This window comes from Meriones unguiculatus, chromosome 17 (genome assembly GCF_030254825.1).
Source record: "Meriones unguiculatus strain TT.TT164.6M chromosome 17, Bangor_MerUng_6.1, whole genome shotgun sequence".
NCBI classification, from domain to species: Eukaryota; Metazoa; Chordata; class Mammalia; order Rodentia; family Muridae; genus Meriones; species Meriones unguiculatus.
The window spans coordinates 76,860,729-76,880,789 of NC_083364.1; the positions used below are offsets into that span (position 1 = coordinate 76,860,729).

General features: G+C 37.5%; 1 protein-coding gene across 18 annotated transcripts in view; it reads right to left on the reverse strand.

The window, feature by feature from the left end:
• The window catches only part of Robo2 (roundabout guidance receptor 2), a 1,624,501-nt gene that overhangs the window by 1,251,781 nt on the left and 352,659 nt on the right, over positions 1-20,061 (reverse strand). For 4 of the 18 annotated variants that reach the window (XM_060370652.1, XM_060370646.1, XM_060370650.1 and 1 more), the window contains exon 1: positions 481-1,174. The exons of 2 other annotated variants lie outside the window; for them this stretch is intronic. In XM_060370652.1, the coding sequence (XP_060226635.1) occupies positions 481-610 (130 nt within the window). In that variant the 5' untranslated portion in view covers positions 611-1,174. Of the gene's footprint in view, positions 1-480; positions 1,180-20,061 lie in introns of those variants that run through there. 12 more of the 18 variants (XM_060370658.1, XM_060370656.1, XM_060370657.1 and 9 more) reach the window with 5 other exon arrangements.

Genomic DNA, 20,061 nt, shown 5'->3' on the forward strand with positions numbered 1-20,061 from the left:
CTAAAGTTAACACAATTTATCTTTATTAACACATCAACTGTGATAGACTCAGATTTAGTGCTGGTAGCACTGTTTTGGCGAACAATCCTATGATCATTTCACAAAATCTGCCAAGAACTCAAGAATATTCAGAATATATATATACATATATATGTACATACACATATTAATACAGCTTCTTAAAGGGAGCAAACATCTTTCACTGGAAGAGCCTGCATCTGGCTGCAGAATCTCCCTTTTGGTAACAATCACTATAGGGCACTGAAAGCCCAGCATCTCCCAAATACCAAACACATATTTATATCAGTAAGAGAGAGAAACTCTTCCTCTAAGCCACCTACCACACAGATTCCTTTTCCTGAAATAAAAACCTGATTTCAAACAGAAACAAATCCTTTCCCCCTTAGCTGTTCTCAAGTTGCTATGAGCTACCCTTGCTTTCCCTATTTAGATCTTTAACAGGAAACTTTCATCACTTACCCCCCTTCCAAGGCTTGCCTTTCCAGGGGGTCCTGGTCAGCTTGCATAGAGTTGGTCCAGAAAAGAAAAGCATCAAAACGAAGAGAAGTTCGAGTCTAGTAATTTTCTCCACTTTCTCGGATGATAACATTTCCACAAGTGAATTTTGCAAATTTTCTCACATCCTCTTCCCTCCCGGTTATGAAAATAGCATTAATCATTGAAAAGCCAGAGGTAGGTGCTGTTTTGCCATCTTTAGCAGCTGAAGGAGCAGCTCTCTGATGTAGCCCTGAGCCAAGCTACATTTCTCTCGGATCCAGCCCCTTCCGAACCTCAGCCTGCAGTCAGCACTGTTTCCACTTTAGGAGCTGTAAAATCATTCCTGTTCTCCAGTTTGCTTTCACTGGGAATATTCCTCAGCGTCCTGCGTGCACTTGATTGAAAATGATAAAAACAGGAATGTGTGTCCAGCAGAAAAGAGAAGAGATGTCAGGACTGTGTGAAAAAAAGATGAGAAGCAGTTGTACTGACAGCTTTCAGGCTGCCTGTGTGATCCTAATAGCCGTGCAGCCAACCAAATTGCTCTTTCAAGAGTAATAAGGCTTCAGTGAAAGCCGGTATCACAGCTACTTGGGTGGGTAGTGCTCGGCTTAAAAATCACCCAAGCACCGCTACAGATAAGGACTGCCTCAGTCCGGACTCAGAATAGAAAAGGCCGAACAAAAATATAGTATGCACAGGGGGTAGTTAATCTATTGTGAGGACAGAGGGGTTTTCCAGGGATGTGCTAGCGACAAGCTCAGCACCAAGAATGTAGTTTCCTTTTCTCCTCCTTCACCTTGTGACTTTGCAAAAGCGTGGTAACTGCACTAATTATTCATAAATGGATCTGAAATATTTATTAAGTATCAAGTAAATATTTTTTTGTATAAAAACAGTAAAGTAAGAAGGGCAAGTTCTCAGGAGTCATTTCTCTTTCTTGCATCAAAGTCCTTTTCCTCTGGCACTTTTGTAACCTCCTCTCTCCTTTAAAAAAAATCATGAATGTCTCAAGCAAACTTTTGGAAAAATCAAAGAGGCTATGTCCTGGCTCGTAGCAGGCTCTGTTAATTGCGCACCTAGGGAATCATTTTTGTATTTGTTTGTGCACATCACCATAGTAATGCAGACACTCGTGTAGTCTCCTGGTCTTTTAAAAGTATATTATGAAAACACTGGTGGCCACAAGGTGTGTTTATCTTAAAAATCAACCTCATGACTCCACCTATAGCTGAAGGATAGGTGAGCAAAGTCTCATCAAATAAAAGGAAAATTTATCTCTAAAACCTGAGGTGAAGGAGCACAATCAGAACATTTTGGCAAATATTTCAAAACTGTCTATAGTTTAGTGTTGTCCATATGGTCAATTATTCCCATAATCAGTGAGCCACAACATATGAATTATGTATTTATGTACTTGAAAGCAATGACTTCCAATATTATGAAAACCACCAATTTTATTTCCAAAGTTTCATATTATCATTTTCAAATTATGTGCTTGGAAAAAGTACTTTGAAAGGAATAAGCTTTCTTGTTTTAGATAGCCTATGTTAGATTTGAGTCTTAGATTTAAACATATTGATAATAGAGAATATCATTTTTCTATGAAAGAGAAAGTGATTTTAATAGGATACCCAAACAAATTTTCAGCAGGTCTTAATTTGGAAACATAAACACTTTCTATTTTTAACTCCCAATTTCAGAACTTCCAAGATATTTGAAAACAGATCATACCATGCCCATTTTTCAAGGATTATTTTACAATTTATGTCCGAGCATACTCTAAAGGGGCAGCTCATATTTCACTCAGATTTTTCTTTTCTCTCAAATCTCTCCTCTTCTTGATTAGCCTATACATTTGATGACCTATCAACGGTCATCAAATGTATCCAAACAAATATTGGTAGAATTGACTAGCAACTGTATTACTAATGTTTTCTGATGAAGACTCTGGAACTATGCTTATATACTACTTACCAGATCCATTCCTCTTAATAGAAGAGTCCACTCCAAAATCTACTAAGTGTTTGTTTGTTCTTATATAGAACATAAAAATTGCAATAATCTAACAGGATTAAAAGTTGTTGTGGTGGTTTTTGAACATTTCTGAAGGGCCTGGGGTAGAGCAGGGTTAATAAGAGAACTGTTCTTTCTTGAATGGCTGATACATTTGGTCAGGTTGATTTTTAGGAAATCTAACATTTAGATTTAAAGGCTTACTTCCCAGTCAGTGACCCATGGTAAGCAACTGGCCATAGATCTCTCTGGTGGATGAACTGAAATAGAATTAAAAGAACTCAATCAGTGTTGTGCATGGTGGGAAGGTCACTTTCTCGCAGACTTTTATATGCCTAAAGTTTTCTCTCCGAGTTTTACACATGGTAGAAAAGAAGGCAGAGAGTCTGAATCCATGAGCATGTATAGAAGTAGTCAATAGAATGAATGAGAGTAGAGACAAAAATAATCAGATGTGAAGTATGGAGACACTTCTGAGGAAGCATGCCTTCTCAACTAAGTTCATATTTGTGTTTCACCAGCCAATCATGAGAGCTAAACATTTTATATGAGTTAACTCATATATAACTCAGTAAAATAAAAATATCATTACCCATGTCTATTATACAGTAAATTCTTACACAGAAAGCTTAGATCTCTTATTCAAGTTTATAGAGCTGTGGTTTATAGAGTTTGGTGTAGTTTTGGATCATTTGCTAATCACTATGATATGCTCACATAGATATGAAATTATCTATGTTCAAACTTTCCGAGATTTCTCTCTGTCAGAAAGTTCACTCTCTAAGAGAATATCAAATGCAAGAGCGATATCACAATCTCTATATGTCACATATTGCTCTTTGATAGCAAGAGCTATGTAATGTGAGTCTGCTATTGTTCATCTTTACAAACATTTCTTTGTCAAGTGTGGCATAAGTAAATCCAAGGTTCAGATGAACTGGGTATTGTGGATTCAGATGTCATTCTTTTTCACTTTTCTCTTTCCTATTACAAGGGTCAGGGAAATCCAGACAGCATCATTGTATATGGAAGTGTGTGTGTGTGTGTGAGAGAGAGAGAGAGAGAGAGAGAGAGAGAGAGAGAGAGAGAGAGAGAGCCAAAGAGTGTGCACAGGTAACTGTGAATTGAAGGCTGACTGGTAGCATAGATGTTTACAAATGAAAATAAAATTAGAGATGATTCCACTAAGATGAAAAAGAAGAATGAATCCCTTACTACCTGCTCCTGTAATGAGGAAATCACAAGTAAAATTTACCTTACAGGAAGTTGTGATACAACATAACTTTGTAGTGTTGGTCACAGAGTTAGTTAAGAAGACTACACAGAAGAAAAGACATAAGAGAAGAATGGAAGCACATTAAAAGGCCAGAGGAAGCATTGTTTTAGTGATGTACACGGCAGAGAAGGGCATCTTTTTACTACGGATTGTCATTTGTATTTATTTGAAGCTAAAATTGGGTCAGATAAAAAAAAAAAGAGGCTCATGCAGGTTCACGGATATAGATAGGGGTCATGAGGATGCAAACTTGTCTCCTTGCTAAGATCTGTCAGGACCATAGTGTGCCTAGAATACTGAAGATACTTGTGAATAGCTGATGATGAAGCAATGGTAGGCAGAGGGTATATTCAAATATAGTAGCTACCAAAGTTCTTACATAGTAAGCTCAATAATGGGTGGTAGGTACGATGTAGTTAGGGAAGTTTTGTGGCCCTAAATGACTTTCAACAGCAACAAATAGTATTTGGTGGAGAGTTAACTTGGAAGCAGTACAACCAATAGGAAATGTACGCAATATTCTAGCCAAGATGTATTTTTAAACTAAACTGAAGCACAGCATGTAGAAAGACTTTTTTTTAGAACAAATATTAAGTTTGATTATCACCATTCCTTATCAGTCATTTAATAACCTGAATAATCAGGCAAGTAATCATGCAAAATAAGAGGTATTTTAACACCACTGAAACAAAAGGTGATTTTTTGTTTTGTTTTATTTTGCTGAAGTGGTGTATATAAGAAAAAAGTCCTTGTCATTAAGTTATTTGAATTCTTTTTTTTTTAATGTTTATTTATTTATTTATTTATTTATTTATTTATTTTCAATGCAGTTTATTCAGGAACCTTGAACAATCCTCGGACCCTGGGGAAAGCCAGCCCACAGCTTAAATAGCCTCTGTGTAGCCAACCCAGGCATGCCACATGGGCAATGCAGATAGGTCCACATACATGGAAGCAAGCCAGATCCTCAGCCTTAGCCAAATGTGGAATTGTTCGTGACAGAGAAGTTATTTGAATTCTTAAGAAGTGAGTGCTGGGTTAGGCATGCAGCTGACTTCTAGAACACGTGTCCCACATGCCTGAGACACTGGGTTTGACCAGTATCCCTGTAAAGAAATAAAACCTAGCAAAAGCTTAGCAAAAAGAAAAAAAAATCGAAAGAAAAATTGATGGAACTTTGTTAGAGTGCTTAACCAGTCAGCGTAACTACCCTCTTAAGTTTGATTTTGTCTATCCTCCTAGCATTTCTTCCAGCTTTAGGACCACTAAGCAATATGGAGGAAACTGAGAATTACATTTATTCTTACAGTAATACTACTATTTACTTATATTTTGCAAATGTCTCTGCTTTGCACCATAAAAAATCCTTTCACTCGTTTGATTTTTTTCATCAATTTATTTATGTAGTCACTTTACAGCCTGAACTCAGCTCCTTCCTTCTTTTCCTCAGAGTCCCACCCTTCCCCCAATTCCTCCCTCCTCTTCTCCTTAGGGAAGAGGTCCTCCCCCCCATGGGTACCAACCCACCCTGGAAGCACATTCTTTCCCACTGAGGCCAGACAAGACAGCCCAGCTATAGGAAAAGAATCCAAAGGCAGGCATCATAGTCAGAGACAGCCCCTGCTACAATGGTTAGGGGACCGCATGAAGAAAACTTCTGCTAAGTATGTGCCTGTGGGGGGGGGGTAGGTCTAGTCCATGAATGGTATTTGTTTGGTGGTTCAGTTTCTATGAGCTCCCATGGGCCCAGGTTACTTTGCTCTGCAGGTCTTCTTGTGGTGTCCTTGACCTCTCTGGCTCCCTCAATCCTTCTCCCACCTCAGCCTATTGTTTGGCTGTGGATCTCTGCATTTGTTTCCATCAGCTGCTTGATGAAACCAGTGGCAAGTAACAGGTTGTAGGCTTTAATTTTTTTTAATGTACTTTATTTGTGACTCTTTAAGCCTCTACCTCCCTTTCAACCATAGGTAGAAGAGAAAGAAGGTTGGTAGAGACTTTAGACATAGTTCCTTGGGGTGATTCTACTATTCACGGTCAGGATATACAGGAGTCTGGCAAAGGAGCAAATGAGCAAATGAGCAAACCAGTAATCCAGCAATCCAGCAATCCTGCTATATAGTAACAGCAAAAAACAGCAACAAGGACCAGAAGCACTAGGGGCAGCAGCCACCTCCTTAAAGCTCTGTCTGAAGCATTCTCTCTAGGAGCTTCCTGAAGGGAAGAGTCCTTTCTTTCTCTGGACTCCTATTTATACCCTCTCATATTATGTACAAGGATGGTTTTCAGCTGGCAAAACCCACGACCCCTCATGAGGCAGTTTCCCACTAACAAAGATCATGTGCCCTCTCAGGAAGCTGTTCTCAGCTGGCAAAGATCTCGCACCCTTTCACTAGGCTTCTATCAGCTGTGTATTCCCACATCCTCCACTTGGGGTTATAACAAACACATATTTACAGAACATAACCCAAACTTCCATTACACCATGTAACAGCAACATGACATTTGATATGCTGCTGTGTCTCTAACAACTAAAAATGTAGAGAAATCAAACGTTGGCTAATAAGTTTCTAACAGAAAACATTACTATGGTCTCTAACTTCAATTTATATCTAGACCTTGTTAATTTCACTGAATATATTGCATTTGTTAGCTGGGGGGGTGTGAAAACATTTTTTGTTTATTGAAAGTAATATGAGTTTATCTACAAGATAACAAAATAGTTCTTAAGTAGATGCAGTTGACACAATCAATGTGTGGGGGCTGACTTTGCTTATCACGATAGGATAGGAGATGCTTCTAAAGCAAAGAGTGCACGGAGCTCAGTGACATTGCCACACAAAGCAGAGCACTGTCCTCACAGCAGAGTTATTTGGATGTCACTAATAAGAGTATTGAGTTTGACAAAATCTGAATTATACACTGTTTATCTGATGACAAAATGGTGATTCTTCCAGCCATCATTTAACTTAAGCACAGTGAGACCAAATGCTCCTGTGGACTAAAAGCTGCTTGGATGACCAGAGACCACTTACTACCACTGTTCATTCCAACAGCAGCAATGCAAAATACCCAACTTATATCCTGCTGCTTCAAATAAAGCTTCCTGCTTCGCCTACTATAATTTACCCCGGTGAATCTCTCATCTCCTGAACACCAATTGTCATGCCACAAAATTGGTGAATTTGCTGAGCCTGAGTGGGAGAAGGGCCCCAGTGATGCTGTTTGTGCATACGAGCATAAATCTCCACCCAGAAAATTCTCAAGGACTAAAAAGACCAGAAAACGTCATCATCTACACTTAGTTTTGTAATTCCCCAATTGTGTCCTTTTTATTAAATTGGCAATGATTTATATATTATGGATATTAGCCCTCTGTCAGATATAGGGTTGGTGAAGATCCCTTTTCAAAGTATAGGCTGTCATTTTGTTCTAATAACAGTGTCCTTTGCTTTATAGAAGCTTTTCAGTTTCATGAGGTCCCATTTATTGATTGTTGCTCTAAGAGCCTGTGCGGTTGGTGTTCTGTTCAGGAAGTTGTCTCCTGATTCAATGAGTTCAAGGTTCTTTCCTACTTTTTCTTCTAATAGATTTAGTGTGTCTGGTTTTCTGTTGAGGTCTTTGATCCACTTGGACCTTAGTTTTGTGCAGGGTGATAAATATGGATCTATTTGCATTTTTCTTCATGTAGACATCCAGTTAGACCAGAACCATTTGTTGAAGATCCTGTCTTATTTCAACTGTATGGTTTTGGCTTCTTTGTCAAAAATCAAGTATCCGTAGGTATGTGGATTTATTTCTCTGTCTTCTATTAAATTCCATTGATCCACCATTCTTTTTCTATGCAAGTATCATCCAGTTTTTATTATTATTGCTCTGTAGTATCTGACAGAGTGATAACATCCAGAATATGTAAAGAACTCAAGAAGTTAAAAAGCAACAAATCAAGTAATCCAAGTAAAAAATGAGGTAATGAACTATATAGAGAATTTTCAATAGAGAAATATAGAATGGCAGAGAAACAATTAAAGAGATGTTCAACATCCTTAGTCATCAGGGAAATGGAAGTCAAAATGGCCATGAGATTTTATCTTACACCCTTTAGGATGGCTAAGATCAAAACCTCAAGTGACAATACATGCTGGAGAGGATGTGGAGAAAGGGGAACCCCTCTCCACTGCTGGTGGGAAAGTAAACTTGTAAAACTACTTTGGAAATCAATCTGGTGCTTTCTCAGAAAATTATGACTAGTGCTACTTCAAGATCTAGCTATACCATTCCTAGGCATATATCCAAAAGATGATCAAGTATACACAGGGACATTTGCTCAACATTGTTCTTAGAAGCTTTATTTGTAATGGCCAGAATATGGAAACAACCCAGATGTTCCTCAACAAAGGAATAGATACAGAAATTTTGGTACATTTACACAATGGAATACTAGTCAGCAATTTAAAACAAGAAATCATGCAATTTACAGGCAAATGGTGGGAACTAGAAAAGATCATCCTGAGTTAGGTATCCCCAAAGCAGAAAGATGCACATGGTATATACTCACTTAGAAGTGGATATTAGACCTATAATATAGGACAAACATGCTAAAATCTCTATACCTAAAGAAGCTAAGCAAGAAGGAAGACCCTAGGTAAGATGATCAATCCTCACACAGAAAGGCAAACAGGATAGACATTGGAAGAGCGAGAAAACGGGGAACAAGACAGGAGCGTACCAGAAGGGCCTCTAAAAGACTACCCAGCAGCGTATCAAAGCAGATGCTTAGGATAATAGCCAAACTTTGGGCAGAGTGAAGGCAATCTTATGAAAGTAGGAGACAATAGTAAGACCTGGAGAGAATAGGAGCTCCACAAGGAGAGCATTAGGACCAATATATCTGGCCACAGGGGTCTTTTGTGAGACTAATACTCCAACCAAGGACCATGCATGGAGATAACCTAGAACCCCTGCATGTATGTAGCCCATGGCAGCTTAATTTCCAAGTGGGTTCCCTTGTAAAGGGAACAGGGACTGTCTCTGATATGAACTCAGTGGTTGGCTCTTTGATCACCTCCCCTTGAGATGGGAACAGCCTTAACAGACCACAGAGAAAGACAATGCAGCCAGTTCTGATGAGACCTGATAGGCTGGGACCAGAGGGAATGGGAAGAGAACATCCTATATCAGCTATATTAGTGGACTTAGAAATGGGGCATGGGAGAAATTTAAGGAGGGAGAGTGAAATTTGGAGGGGACAAGAGAGGGGGCTACAGCTGGGATACAAAGTGAATAAAGTATAATTATTTTAAAAATAACAAAAAAAAAATTAAAAAAACTAAATTGGCAATGTTTTTCTCCTATCAAGCATAGGTGGCTCCATCGCTAATTCATTTCTTAAAGCACTTGGTTGATAAGCCAGTAAAATAACATCTAGCTGAGAGTTAATGAGAGAGTGATTAATAGGTAAAGATTAGCTTGATAATTCTTGAAAGACCACAGATTAAGTCATTAGTACCTATAAACAAACTTACATAGCTGCCATTAGTTGCTTAGGTATTACTCTCTAACTCTTCAGTATTTAAAATTTCCTGTGAGCCAAATACAGATGTGCATATTTCAATGGCATATTAAAATTTACTTTAGTTTTTAAAGTATGTGTATATTTGTTGTATGTTTCTGTGTGGATAAGTGCACACGTGAGTGCAGGTGGCTCTAGAGTCTCAGAACCCTGTGCTGGAGATAAGTTTGTTCTAAGTTACCCAATATGAAGGTTTGAAAGATGCCTTGAGTCTCAGCAAAATAAGTTTCTGTGACCCGATGAGCCATCTCACTGGTCTCACAATGACATATTAAAAACATACTTTAATTATTCCCCTTTGTCATATTTTCTTTAAATAGAAAAAACAGTTATTGAATACTTCTGGTCTACTTTCATGTACTACAAATATAAATCATTCAGAAGCTAAATAACAGGAAATACATTCAATATTTGCAAAAGTTTAAAATATCAGTTAATATATGATGATTTTATTTTCAAAATTAACTAGAAGTATTACATTGATGATAGTTAATGAATGCATATTTGTCTTAGAATGCAGTGGAGGAATGAACTGGTTAATTGAACTTTTTTAAACATTTATTACAATTTATTCAATTTGTATCAAGGCTGTGACCCACTCCCTCATCTTCTCTCAATCCCACTGTCCCTTGCTCTTTTTCCCCTATTTCCCTCCCCTAGTCCACTGATAAGTAAGGACCTCCTCCCCTTCTATCTGACCCTAGTTTATCTTGTCTCATCAGGGCTGGCTGCATCATCTTCCTCTGTGGCCTGGCAATGTTGTACCCCCAGGGGGAAGTGATTAGAGAGCCAGCCAATGAGTTCATGTCAGAGACAGTCCATGCTACCCTCACTAGGGACCCACTTGGAGACTGAGTCTATGAGCTACATCTGAGCCTGGGATTTAGGTCCTTTCCATGTGTTGGCTTTTTGGGGTATCAATCTCTTCAAGGACCCCAGGACTCAGGTTGTTTGTTGTTGTTGTTGTTCTTTTGGTCTCCTTTGGAAGCTCCCCCTACTTACATAAAATTCCATGAACACTTGATCTACTCAACAGAAAAATAATTATTTTCACTATAGCGGAGCTAATTTCTAAAATATAACTCTCATCCTTTCCTTTCTTTCTACAATTTGTATCTACAAGATACAAACACCAGGGCTGAGTAAAGAGATGAGGTCAGCTGTACTAGGAGAACACTTAACTGAACTCTTGATACTATATTGTTTCTTGTTTGTTTGTGTTTATTAAAATATATCAATTTCCATTTTCCCATTCCTCATCCCAACTACTCCCTTGAATCTAACTTGTTCCCTTTCAAAATCATCTGCTTTGATAGTTTGCAGGAAAGAGCCTTTCAGAGGCCCTCTGTGGGAGGCTCCTAACTTGTTTCCTGTATTCTTCTTCTTCTGGTGTCCCTCCTCTTTGCTTTTTGGAGTGGGGATTGGCCTTTTATTTTCCCTTTAGTTGTTACTGTTACAAACACACAAAAGGTAGGTGCACTAACAAACAAACATGCACACACATTCATAGTCTCACACTATTTAATCTGTTTAGTGTCTCTCATATATGTATGATTTCAGGGTCAACCACAAGACATTGGATAACCAATTAGGAGTTCATACCAATGAGACCATTTCTATCATTTTCAGGGTAGGTCTTTGTTTAGAATGAGCTCTTTTTAAAAAATTTTGATTTATTATTTATTACAATTTATTTACTTTTTATCCTGGCTGTGGCTCTCTCCCTCTTCTCCTCCTATGCCCCTCAGCTAGTCCACTGATAGGGGAGGTTCCCCTCCCCTTCTATCTGACTCTAGCCTATCAGGTCTCATTGAGACTGGCTGCATTGTCTTCCTCTATGGTCTGGCAATATGGGATACTTCAAATATTTGACTACCTAAACAAGAACTTAAGGAAGAATACCAATCAATACTAATATTAAATATGGGAATCTTATATTACGATTATTTTATTATTATCTTTTTATTAGAAAAATCTAATGAAAGTATTATTTGAGACTTCTAGTTTTCTCTAATTTCATTTCATAATATGCTCCTAAAAAGAAAAAAAAATGGCTGTGAAAAATGGTAGAATCCATCTTCTTCATTGATTAGTCTTGTGATGATTCATCTGATCCCAAATTCCCAAGTAGTCAGCCCTAAAGGCTGACAGTAAATAGACCATATATATAATATTTATACATATGTATAATATATATATATATATATATATAAAATCACCAGTGAATTAAATGAAATATATGTGTTAAATAAACTAATTGTTGGAGATGATCATGAGGTCACATGAGGAGTTTAAGGAGAAAAGGAGGGAGAGAGAAGATACAAATGCAATACCCATGGAAAAATCTCCTCTAAATAAATTTTAAAAATGGTTGATAAAAACCGCTTCACATTTCACACTATAAAAATCTTGGTTTTAAGGAATGCTTGAAATTAGAGAGGGGTCAGTGAGGGCTGCTTGGGAATATACAGAAACTGCACTATGAAGTTATGATCTAGTGGATTGATGCAGAACCAGGGCACATACCTTGTAGAATGCTTTCCTGTGTCTCAGAAATATGCGCCTGTTCTTGAGATTTTAAATGTGCTAAAACTCTAGAGATCTGCAGCTGTGTTGGGAGGAAATGGCTCAAGCATTCTTGCTTTGCCAAATAGGACCCAGTTCCTTATCTTCATAAACACATTGCTCAAATAAGGACGATTCACGTTGAAAAATTTCAAATGAATGACATTTAATATATTGGGGATGTGCATGAAAAAGGAAATATTTCAGGCCTATGTTAACTTATGGCCAACCTAGGTTGAAAATGATTGCTTGCTGCTCTTTAAAAGGCAGAATATGGGTCCATGAGAAATGTCCAACTGAGTTTCTAAAGAATCAGCCTCGGAATGTAATCAGACATGCCTGCAAATATATAAAATTTAATTTTCTTCATCACAAATATTTCTCAAGCTTATGTAAAGTTCATTTATAGGACAGGAAGATGCTGAAATTTTGGCATGGTTTGTTGGCTATGCTGCATCAACTACATAAAACATTTTCTATCTAAAGGCAATATACAGTGTTTATTGAATAAATTCTTTTTATTTTCGTTTTAAAATGTTTGCTAAATTTATGTACACTTAGCAGAAAGATACAAAATCTTAAGTCTTTTTAGCTACATAGTAGAGACATTAAATCATAGTTTTGTAGAGTCTCATGAGGATGCTTGTAGACTATGTATTAATGCATGCAATTGAATCTCCTAGGGGTTAGCTCCTGAGTGTTCTTAAAACCCTGGAGACACAATGATGCTGGTGTTATTTCTTGTTAAATGAAAACTCTTATAAGGAAAAGTTTCCTCTGTATTGCCAGCTTTGAAGATACAAGTGTCACACAGATAGCTGTTTATTTTGCAAAATACAAAGAAGTGGTTATCAATATTTTTATAAATTTTAAACAAAAGTAGTATGTATGAAATGTTAAGTCAGATAGACTTTCACAAAGTCTATAGCTGATTTCTATGACTAATTTCTATAATCAATGAGAAACTGTGACAGGGATAAGTGTAATAATATACTATATATCTATACATGGCTCTAAATCGCTGTATATGTGCAAGTACATATCCACAAATATATGTATGTATCATTATACATACTATTTCATAGACTCTGTATGTAGTTAAAGTATATGATATAAAAAAAGATACTATCAAAAGTAATTCTGATTGTCTTACAAAGTGTAGATAAGTAAGTGAAATATTAAAGGGGTGTTCTCCGAGCTTTCTATCTTTTTTTTTTTTTTCATCAAGAATTGTCTCATTCAGAAAACAAGCCAGTAACCCATGGGTTTTCTCTGTCCATAGGCACGAATGGTTTCAACAGAAAGGATTGAAAGATTTAAAAACAGAAAGAAAAACATGCCATCAGTTGTTTTTTTAAACTGGAGGAGTAGTCATATATCAGTGTTGTTACTTTTTTTTCTTTTTTCATGGCAAAGCCATGAAACAGAATGTAATTGCAACATGAATTCTTCATTTTGGCCAGCAATGAGTCTAGCCAAAATGCAAATTCCATTTATTTGGATAAAAAGAGATAGATTTTGAGGAGAAAAAATAGGCACCTAGCTTTGGAATGCTGTGATAGATACATCACTGACAGATCTCACAGGAAAGTATATATACCTTAGTAAAATTTTAATGTTCACAGCAGTTCTTCCTCCCTTAGGGATGTGCAGTAGCAGATTTAATGAGAAATTTGCATAGTAAAACTATATTATAGGTACACAGAATCTAAGAGTCCAGTATTGAAAAAAATGGAAGGGAGGAAGGAAGGAAGAAAGGAAGGAAGGAAGGAAGGAAGGAAGGAAGGAAGGAAGGAAGGAAGGAAGGAAGGAAGGCATGAACTCAATGGCTGGTTCTTTGATCACCTCCCACTAAGGGTGCAACAGCCTTACCAGGCCACAGAGGAAGACAATGCAAACAGTCCTGATGAGACCTGGTAGGTTAGGGTCAGATGGAAGGGGAGGAGGACCTCCTCTATCAGTGGACTTGGGGAGGGGCATGGGAAGAGATGAGGAAGGGAGAGTGGGTTTGCAAGGTAATGAAGGAGGGGGCTACAGCTGGGATATAAAGTGAATACACTGTAATTCATAAAAAAATAAAAATTAAAAAGGAAAGATAGGAAGGAAGGAGCGAAGGAAGGAAGAAAGGAAAAAAAAGAAAGAAAGAAAATCACTTAATTCCCAAAACAAAGGAAGGGGGTGTTTCTTAACAGCGGATCCATGGCTCTTATTTAAGTGCTTCTTTTTGTCCTTAAGTTCTTTTTGTCCAGGAAGACATACAGCCTCCTGAATTTCTCCCAAGAGTTTGTATTTGAACCACTCAATTGACTCCAGGAAGACATACAGCCTCCTGAAATTCTCCCAAGAGTTTGTATTTGAACCACTCAATTGACTCTTACTCTTTTTTTTTTTTTGACTCTCATTCTTTAAAATGCTGCTAAACAACTCTTTCTTCATTCAAAACAGTTCTCCAAATACTAGGAAAGAGCTATTTTCCCCTTTAGTATCAGCCCTAAATTCACCTTGCAGCTGTTAGTCAGTCTTTTAGAATCAATCATTTTTTTTTTCATTTCAGCACTGTTTATTGAAATTAGTATTAGTACCATTTATTGACATACAGAATCATATTAAAAGGATGGGCTGTGTGGCTTACTAACATGCTAGCACTTGGGAGAAAGAGACCAGATTACCACATACAGTTTGACTGACTCTCCAAAACTTCTCTCAAAACAAAACAAAACAGAAGAGTAAAAGAACAAAACAAAAACTGAAGATGTCATTTTGTTGAATTAAGTCCACAGTCACCACATGGATACAGTTCTAAGAATTTTTGAATGTAAATTGGCTCTAGCACATAAAAGTCAACTGATTCTTGAAGATATGTGTCAGTCACTGAAGTAATGACAAACAGAATTAAGTCATCTGCCAGTGCCAAACTCAAAAGTTCTTGAAGCCAATCTTAATCAATCTCAATCTGAGTCAACACATTTTATTCATCCCAAAGCACAAAACTGACTGTTACTTCTCTGTATAATTCACACTGAGCTGAGCAAGGCAGAAATGGCCTGACAGCTGTTCACAGTACCCCAGCCCTTCACATCCCATCTTGTTTTGTTTCCATTGTACTCAGTAGAGATTGTTTCATGACAGAAGATCTCACAATTATTCTCAAATTCTTGTCCAAGGTCCTCTAGTATTAAGTCTAATAATTTTTGACAAGAAGAGAGTTGCCTGACTTCGTTTTCTTTTCTGTTGGATATCAATTTTATGTGATTCTGGAGGAGTATTACTCACCTTCTAAAATTTCCAGGAAGAAGCTAATGTCTTTGCATTTATATTAAGTTATTTAAACTCCTTTAAGACAATCTGAACCTAACGTTTTAAGCAGTTATGCATAATAGAATAATTTATACACATACGATGCATTAACATATATGTGTGCATATAGAAGCACTAATTCTTAAGTAGGAGAATTTGTTAATTAATCACCCTGAACAGCAAAATAGCTTTCCATTAGTCAAGCCTCAGGTTAATTAATTCACCAGATGATGAGTGATATAAGTCCTCGCGCACCCTCCCTAGGTACTTACTATTCGTTCCATCCAGCAGACATGCTCGATATATTCTCAAAGAGCAGCCTGGCATGTGCTTCCATGAAAGCTGAACTTCAGCACCAGGCCTGATAACCATTTGAGGGAGGGTGTTAAATAATATCAACTGTAACTTCTCCTTGACACAGAGCTATTTAAGCAGCATGAGAGGAGCAGGAATTTTTGAGAATTGGAGCGGTGGTGATGTAAGGAGCAGGAGCTCTTTTGGACAATTGCTGAAGATTGAAAGGATTTCTCTTTTATTTCCTTTCTGTTGATGAAATAGGAAAGCTTTTATTTAAAGATATGTAAAGTAATTGTACAATTCAAGATTCCAGGTAAAAGGTCGCTGCTGTGACAGAATATGCAAAATCAATTTTATCACTTAAAAAGAGAATTTACATTTTTCCTTATTTATTTCCATTGCATATGTGAGAGTATGTAGACGCAGGTACATGTCGGTTCCAGAGATCCAATTCAGGTCAACAAGCCTGGCAGAAAGCATGTTTATTTACTTAGATAACTCAGCCATCCCTTTGCCAGCAGTGTACATTTTTACCTTTTATTGAAAATAGATTCGTTTTAATACAGTATATCTTGGGCATGGATTTCTTGTAAATAATGGCAGACAAACATTCTAGGAGAAAAGTCCTAATCTCCTGAAAGCAGGTGCTTCCCTTGGATTCATCTGATACAGTGAGTCACTGAGATGTTTCTTTTAGGTAATTTTCAAGATGTGAGAGTCTGACCTTGTGTCAGTGGCTCCATCTGTGCCTTTGGCTGGTCTCACTTAGCAAGTCTCAGCTGCTTCAGGTGCATGTGGTGAGGGCAGACTTTAAGAATATATACATAGACGACCATCTCGAGCTGATATATTTTCATATATTGACTTCCATTCAACATTTACACGTGGGCATAAGGACAGTTTTGTGACCTTCCCTTGTCATCCTCTGCCAGCCGTAATGTACTTCTGTCATCACATTATCTTTTGTAACAAAAAGAAGCTTATTGGAGTGAAACTATTCTGAGCATATTAGATCTTTAAAAGCAGAGAGCTTTCATAGGGCTGGCGACAAAAGAGGAAGAGCCATGGAGAGTAAGAGAGACTAAATGGGATTCGATGGAATGTAACTGTCTTTGAGGGTAGGAGGAGGATGGAAGGAGGATGGAGAATGGCCAGGAGCTGAAGCCTCTATTAAAAGCCAGAGAGAAACCAATCTCAGTATATATCCAAGTGAACCTGCACTGGCAACAAACAGAATGACTCCGGAAATAGATTCTTTCCCTTAAGCTATATACAAGAAGCCACATCCCATGAGGACATTATTATAGGCACTGTGAAACACTCAGGGAAGAGCCCAGTAGCTCACATGAATTTGTGACCTGGATTGCTACGAGTACCTGTGCTTGAAGTGATTTGTTATGTAGGACAACTTAGTATGATGTCTTAACATGAATTGTCTGTCTTTCTATCAGCTAATGTTTTCACAGACATTCTTATTATTTAATAACAATATAATCTATCTATTTGTTCAGACAAAACATAGAATAATTTAATGTCCTCTCAAATATACAGGTAAGATCCATCTGAACTCCGTATTATCCTTACTTCTGTAACACACGTGATATCTAACCAGCTCTTATTTCTCCCGTTACTCCCAGCCTGTTCTGAGTCGCTAACATCTCTCAGTGTCAGTCATGAGCATTACTGACATGTTTCACTTCCAGGACACATATTTTACTACTACATAGACAACATATTTTAGAAAGTGCAGTTTAGAATGCTTTCTCAATATCTTGCATCACCTCCAATTGTAACTGTAGGGAAATCTCTGGTCTATAACCTGTTAGGCTTTTTCTGATCTGTCTTTCTTACTCTGTAATTTTCTATGTGAGCCTTGCATGCCACCTGCCTAACTATTAAAGGCCTGGAACACCTCCCTACAGTAATCACTGCAGTGCCTTCCATGTGACTTTGGCCTAATCAGACCCTCTATTCTCTTTATGATTTTGCACAGTTTTCACTTTAAAAATAAATGAAACCTATCAACATCAGCCACACACACTTTCTCTATTGACTCTTACCATTCCACTTTACCCCCACCTTGCCAAGATTTCTGTCATTTTTTTCTTTTTATTTTTCATTTTACGCTTTTTATTAATGTTAATCTACTATAGGCCTTATTCTTACGTGTTTTACATATGTTTCTCACCTTTTCCTCAATTGAATGATAACACCTCATAGACTGGGATTTTTGATAGTTTGGCTCATAGATAAAAGGCCCTCTCAAGATTGTAGAAAGAGCCTAGTTAAGGCTGTTTAGAAGAATGAGTGAAAATAAGTAGGAAGCTTTTTCCTTTTTATAGTTTTTAAGTTTTAATTTTATTTCTCAGTTTTTACCCTTAGGTCCTATGTGTGTGTGTGTGTGTGTGTGTGTGTGTGTGTGTGTGTGTGTGTGCGTTTATATATAAGGGTTTCGAATTTTTATAGGATTCCTGAATGTTCAAATGAATGGATTTTTGTGTCTGTATTTGTTCCTTATGCCATTTCTTAGGCTGTTTTTTTTTTTCCTGTATGTTTGTTTTATCCTGTTTCAGTGCATTTTTATTTTATCTTATTTTTTATTTTATTATCTCTTAAAAGATAATAAAATATTTTATTTATTTATTTATAATGTTTCCTAATAAGAGTCAAAGAGGGGTGGATCCAGATGGGAGGGAAAGTGGAGAGGAGATGGGAGAAACTATAATCAGAATATATTATCTGGAAAGGAAATCTATTTGAAAGAAAAATAAAACAAAACAAAATAAGTAAGTACATTTTTAACTGAATGAAATAGAGGCACAGGGACATTGGCTGCCAGAGAAAACAACTCAGGAACTGAAGCTTTAGATTACACTAAAAAGACATGACTAAAGAGATACTGTAAGCAATAACCTGGGTAATCATAAATCCACCAACAAGAAAACCTGTGTTAACAGAACGAAGACTGGTGACCTCTCTCCCTCCATAAGAATTTTTGTGGTACACATGGAAATAACTGATTCTTGTTCTAGTGGTATCTAACAGTAAATTCTGAAACCAGTAAGCCAGTCTCAGTCTTCATTATTTTTTTATTAATTACAATTTTTCACTTTGTATCCCCACCATAGCTCCCACTGTGATTCCCTCCCAATCCCACCTTCCCTACCTTATCTCCTCCCATGCCCCTCTCCAAGTCCACTAAGAGGTGAAGTCCTCTTCCCTGTCGGACCCTAGCCAATCAGATCTCACCAGAACTGGCTGCATTGTTTTATTCTGTGGCCTGGTAAGGCTGCTCTCTCCTCAAGGGGAGGTAATCAAAGATCAGGCCAAAGAGTCCAAGTCAGAGACAGTCCCTGTTCCCAACAGGGAACCAACTGGGAGACTGAGCTGCCATGGGCCACATCTGTGCAGGCAGAGTGCAGGGAGTCTTGTGAAAGATGAAGGACCTGGGGGCGGGCAGAGCTCCACAAGGAGACCAGCAGAACCAAAAGATCTGGGCAAAGGAGTCTTTACTGAGACTGATGCTTCAACCAGGGACCATGCATGCAGCAAACCAAGAATCCCTGCATAGATGTAGCTAGTCTCATTTTAAGAATATATATGGCTATATACATATTGTTATATAGCTATATAGTTATAATAATGAATGTACCTCAGAGGTTAAATGAAGTAACAGATTAAAAGTATCTAAAAGATCATGGGTATCTTAGGACTCGTAGGTTCTCCTCCACTCCTTTCTGTTCTTTTTGTTCAGGTAATTGAAGAAATACTAAGGGGTTAAAGTTACTGATAATGCTCTCTGAAACGGGCATTCATTTGGCATACTTAGGGAATTTTTTTCCAATGGTCTCCTTAACATCCTGATTACAGAATTAAGCATTTCTAACACTAGTCTTTCTTCATCACTTCCTTCTCCCCTTTGTAAATTCTATATATATTTTCCCATTCTCCATTCTTCCCTTCTTTTCCCTCTTTTCTCTCTTCCCTAGCCCAACTTCTACTTTCTCTCTCTCAGGGTCTCACTATGTAGCCAATCCTGTTCTCTCTCTTTCTTTCTTTCTTTCTTTCTTTCTTTCTTTCTTTCTTTCTTTCTTTCGTTCTTTCTTTCTCTCTTTCTTTTTAAAATATTTATTTATTTATTTTATGTGCATGAGTGTTCTATCTTCATGTACACACGCATGCCAAAACACTGTACAAGATCACATTTTAGATGGTTTTGGGTCACCATATCTTTGCTGGGAATTGAACTCAAGACATCTGGAGGAGCAGCCAGTGCTCTTAAACACTGAGTCATCTCCACCTCTGCCAGGCCTGTTTTGATGGTGTAATCCTCTTTAATCCTCTTGGCTCTGTTCAAGTCATGCTTATAGGAAGACACCCATACACCTAGCTGATTTTTTTAATATGAAAGTTTAAGAAATTCGATCTGTATTAGGTCCAACCACAAAGCACATACATTATTTGATCTCCATGTACTTTTCCTCTCCAATTCTCTTTTTACCTCCCACTGGCATGACCCAATATAACCCATCTTTCAGACTTA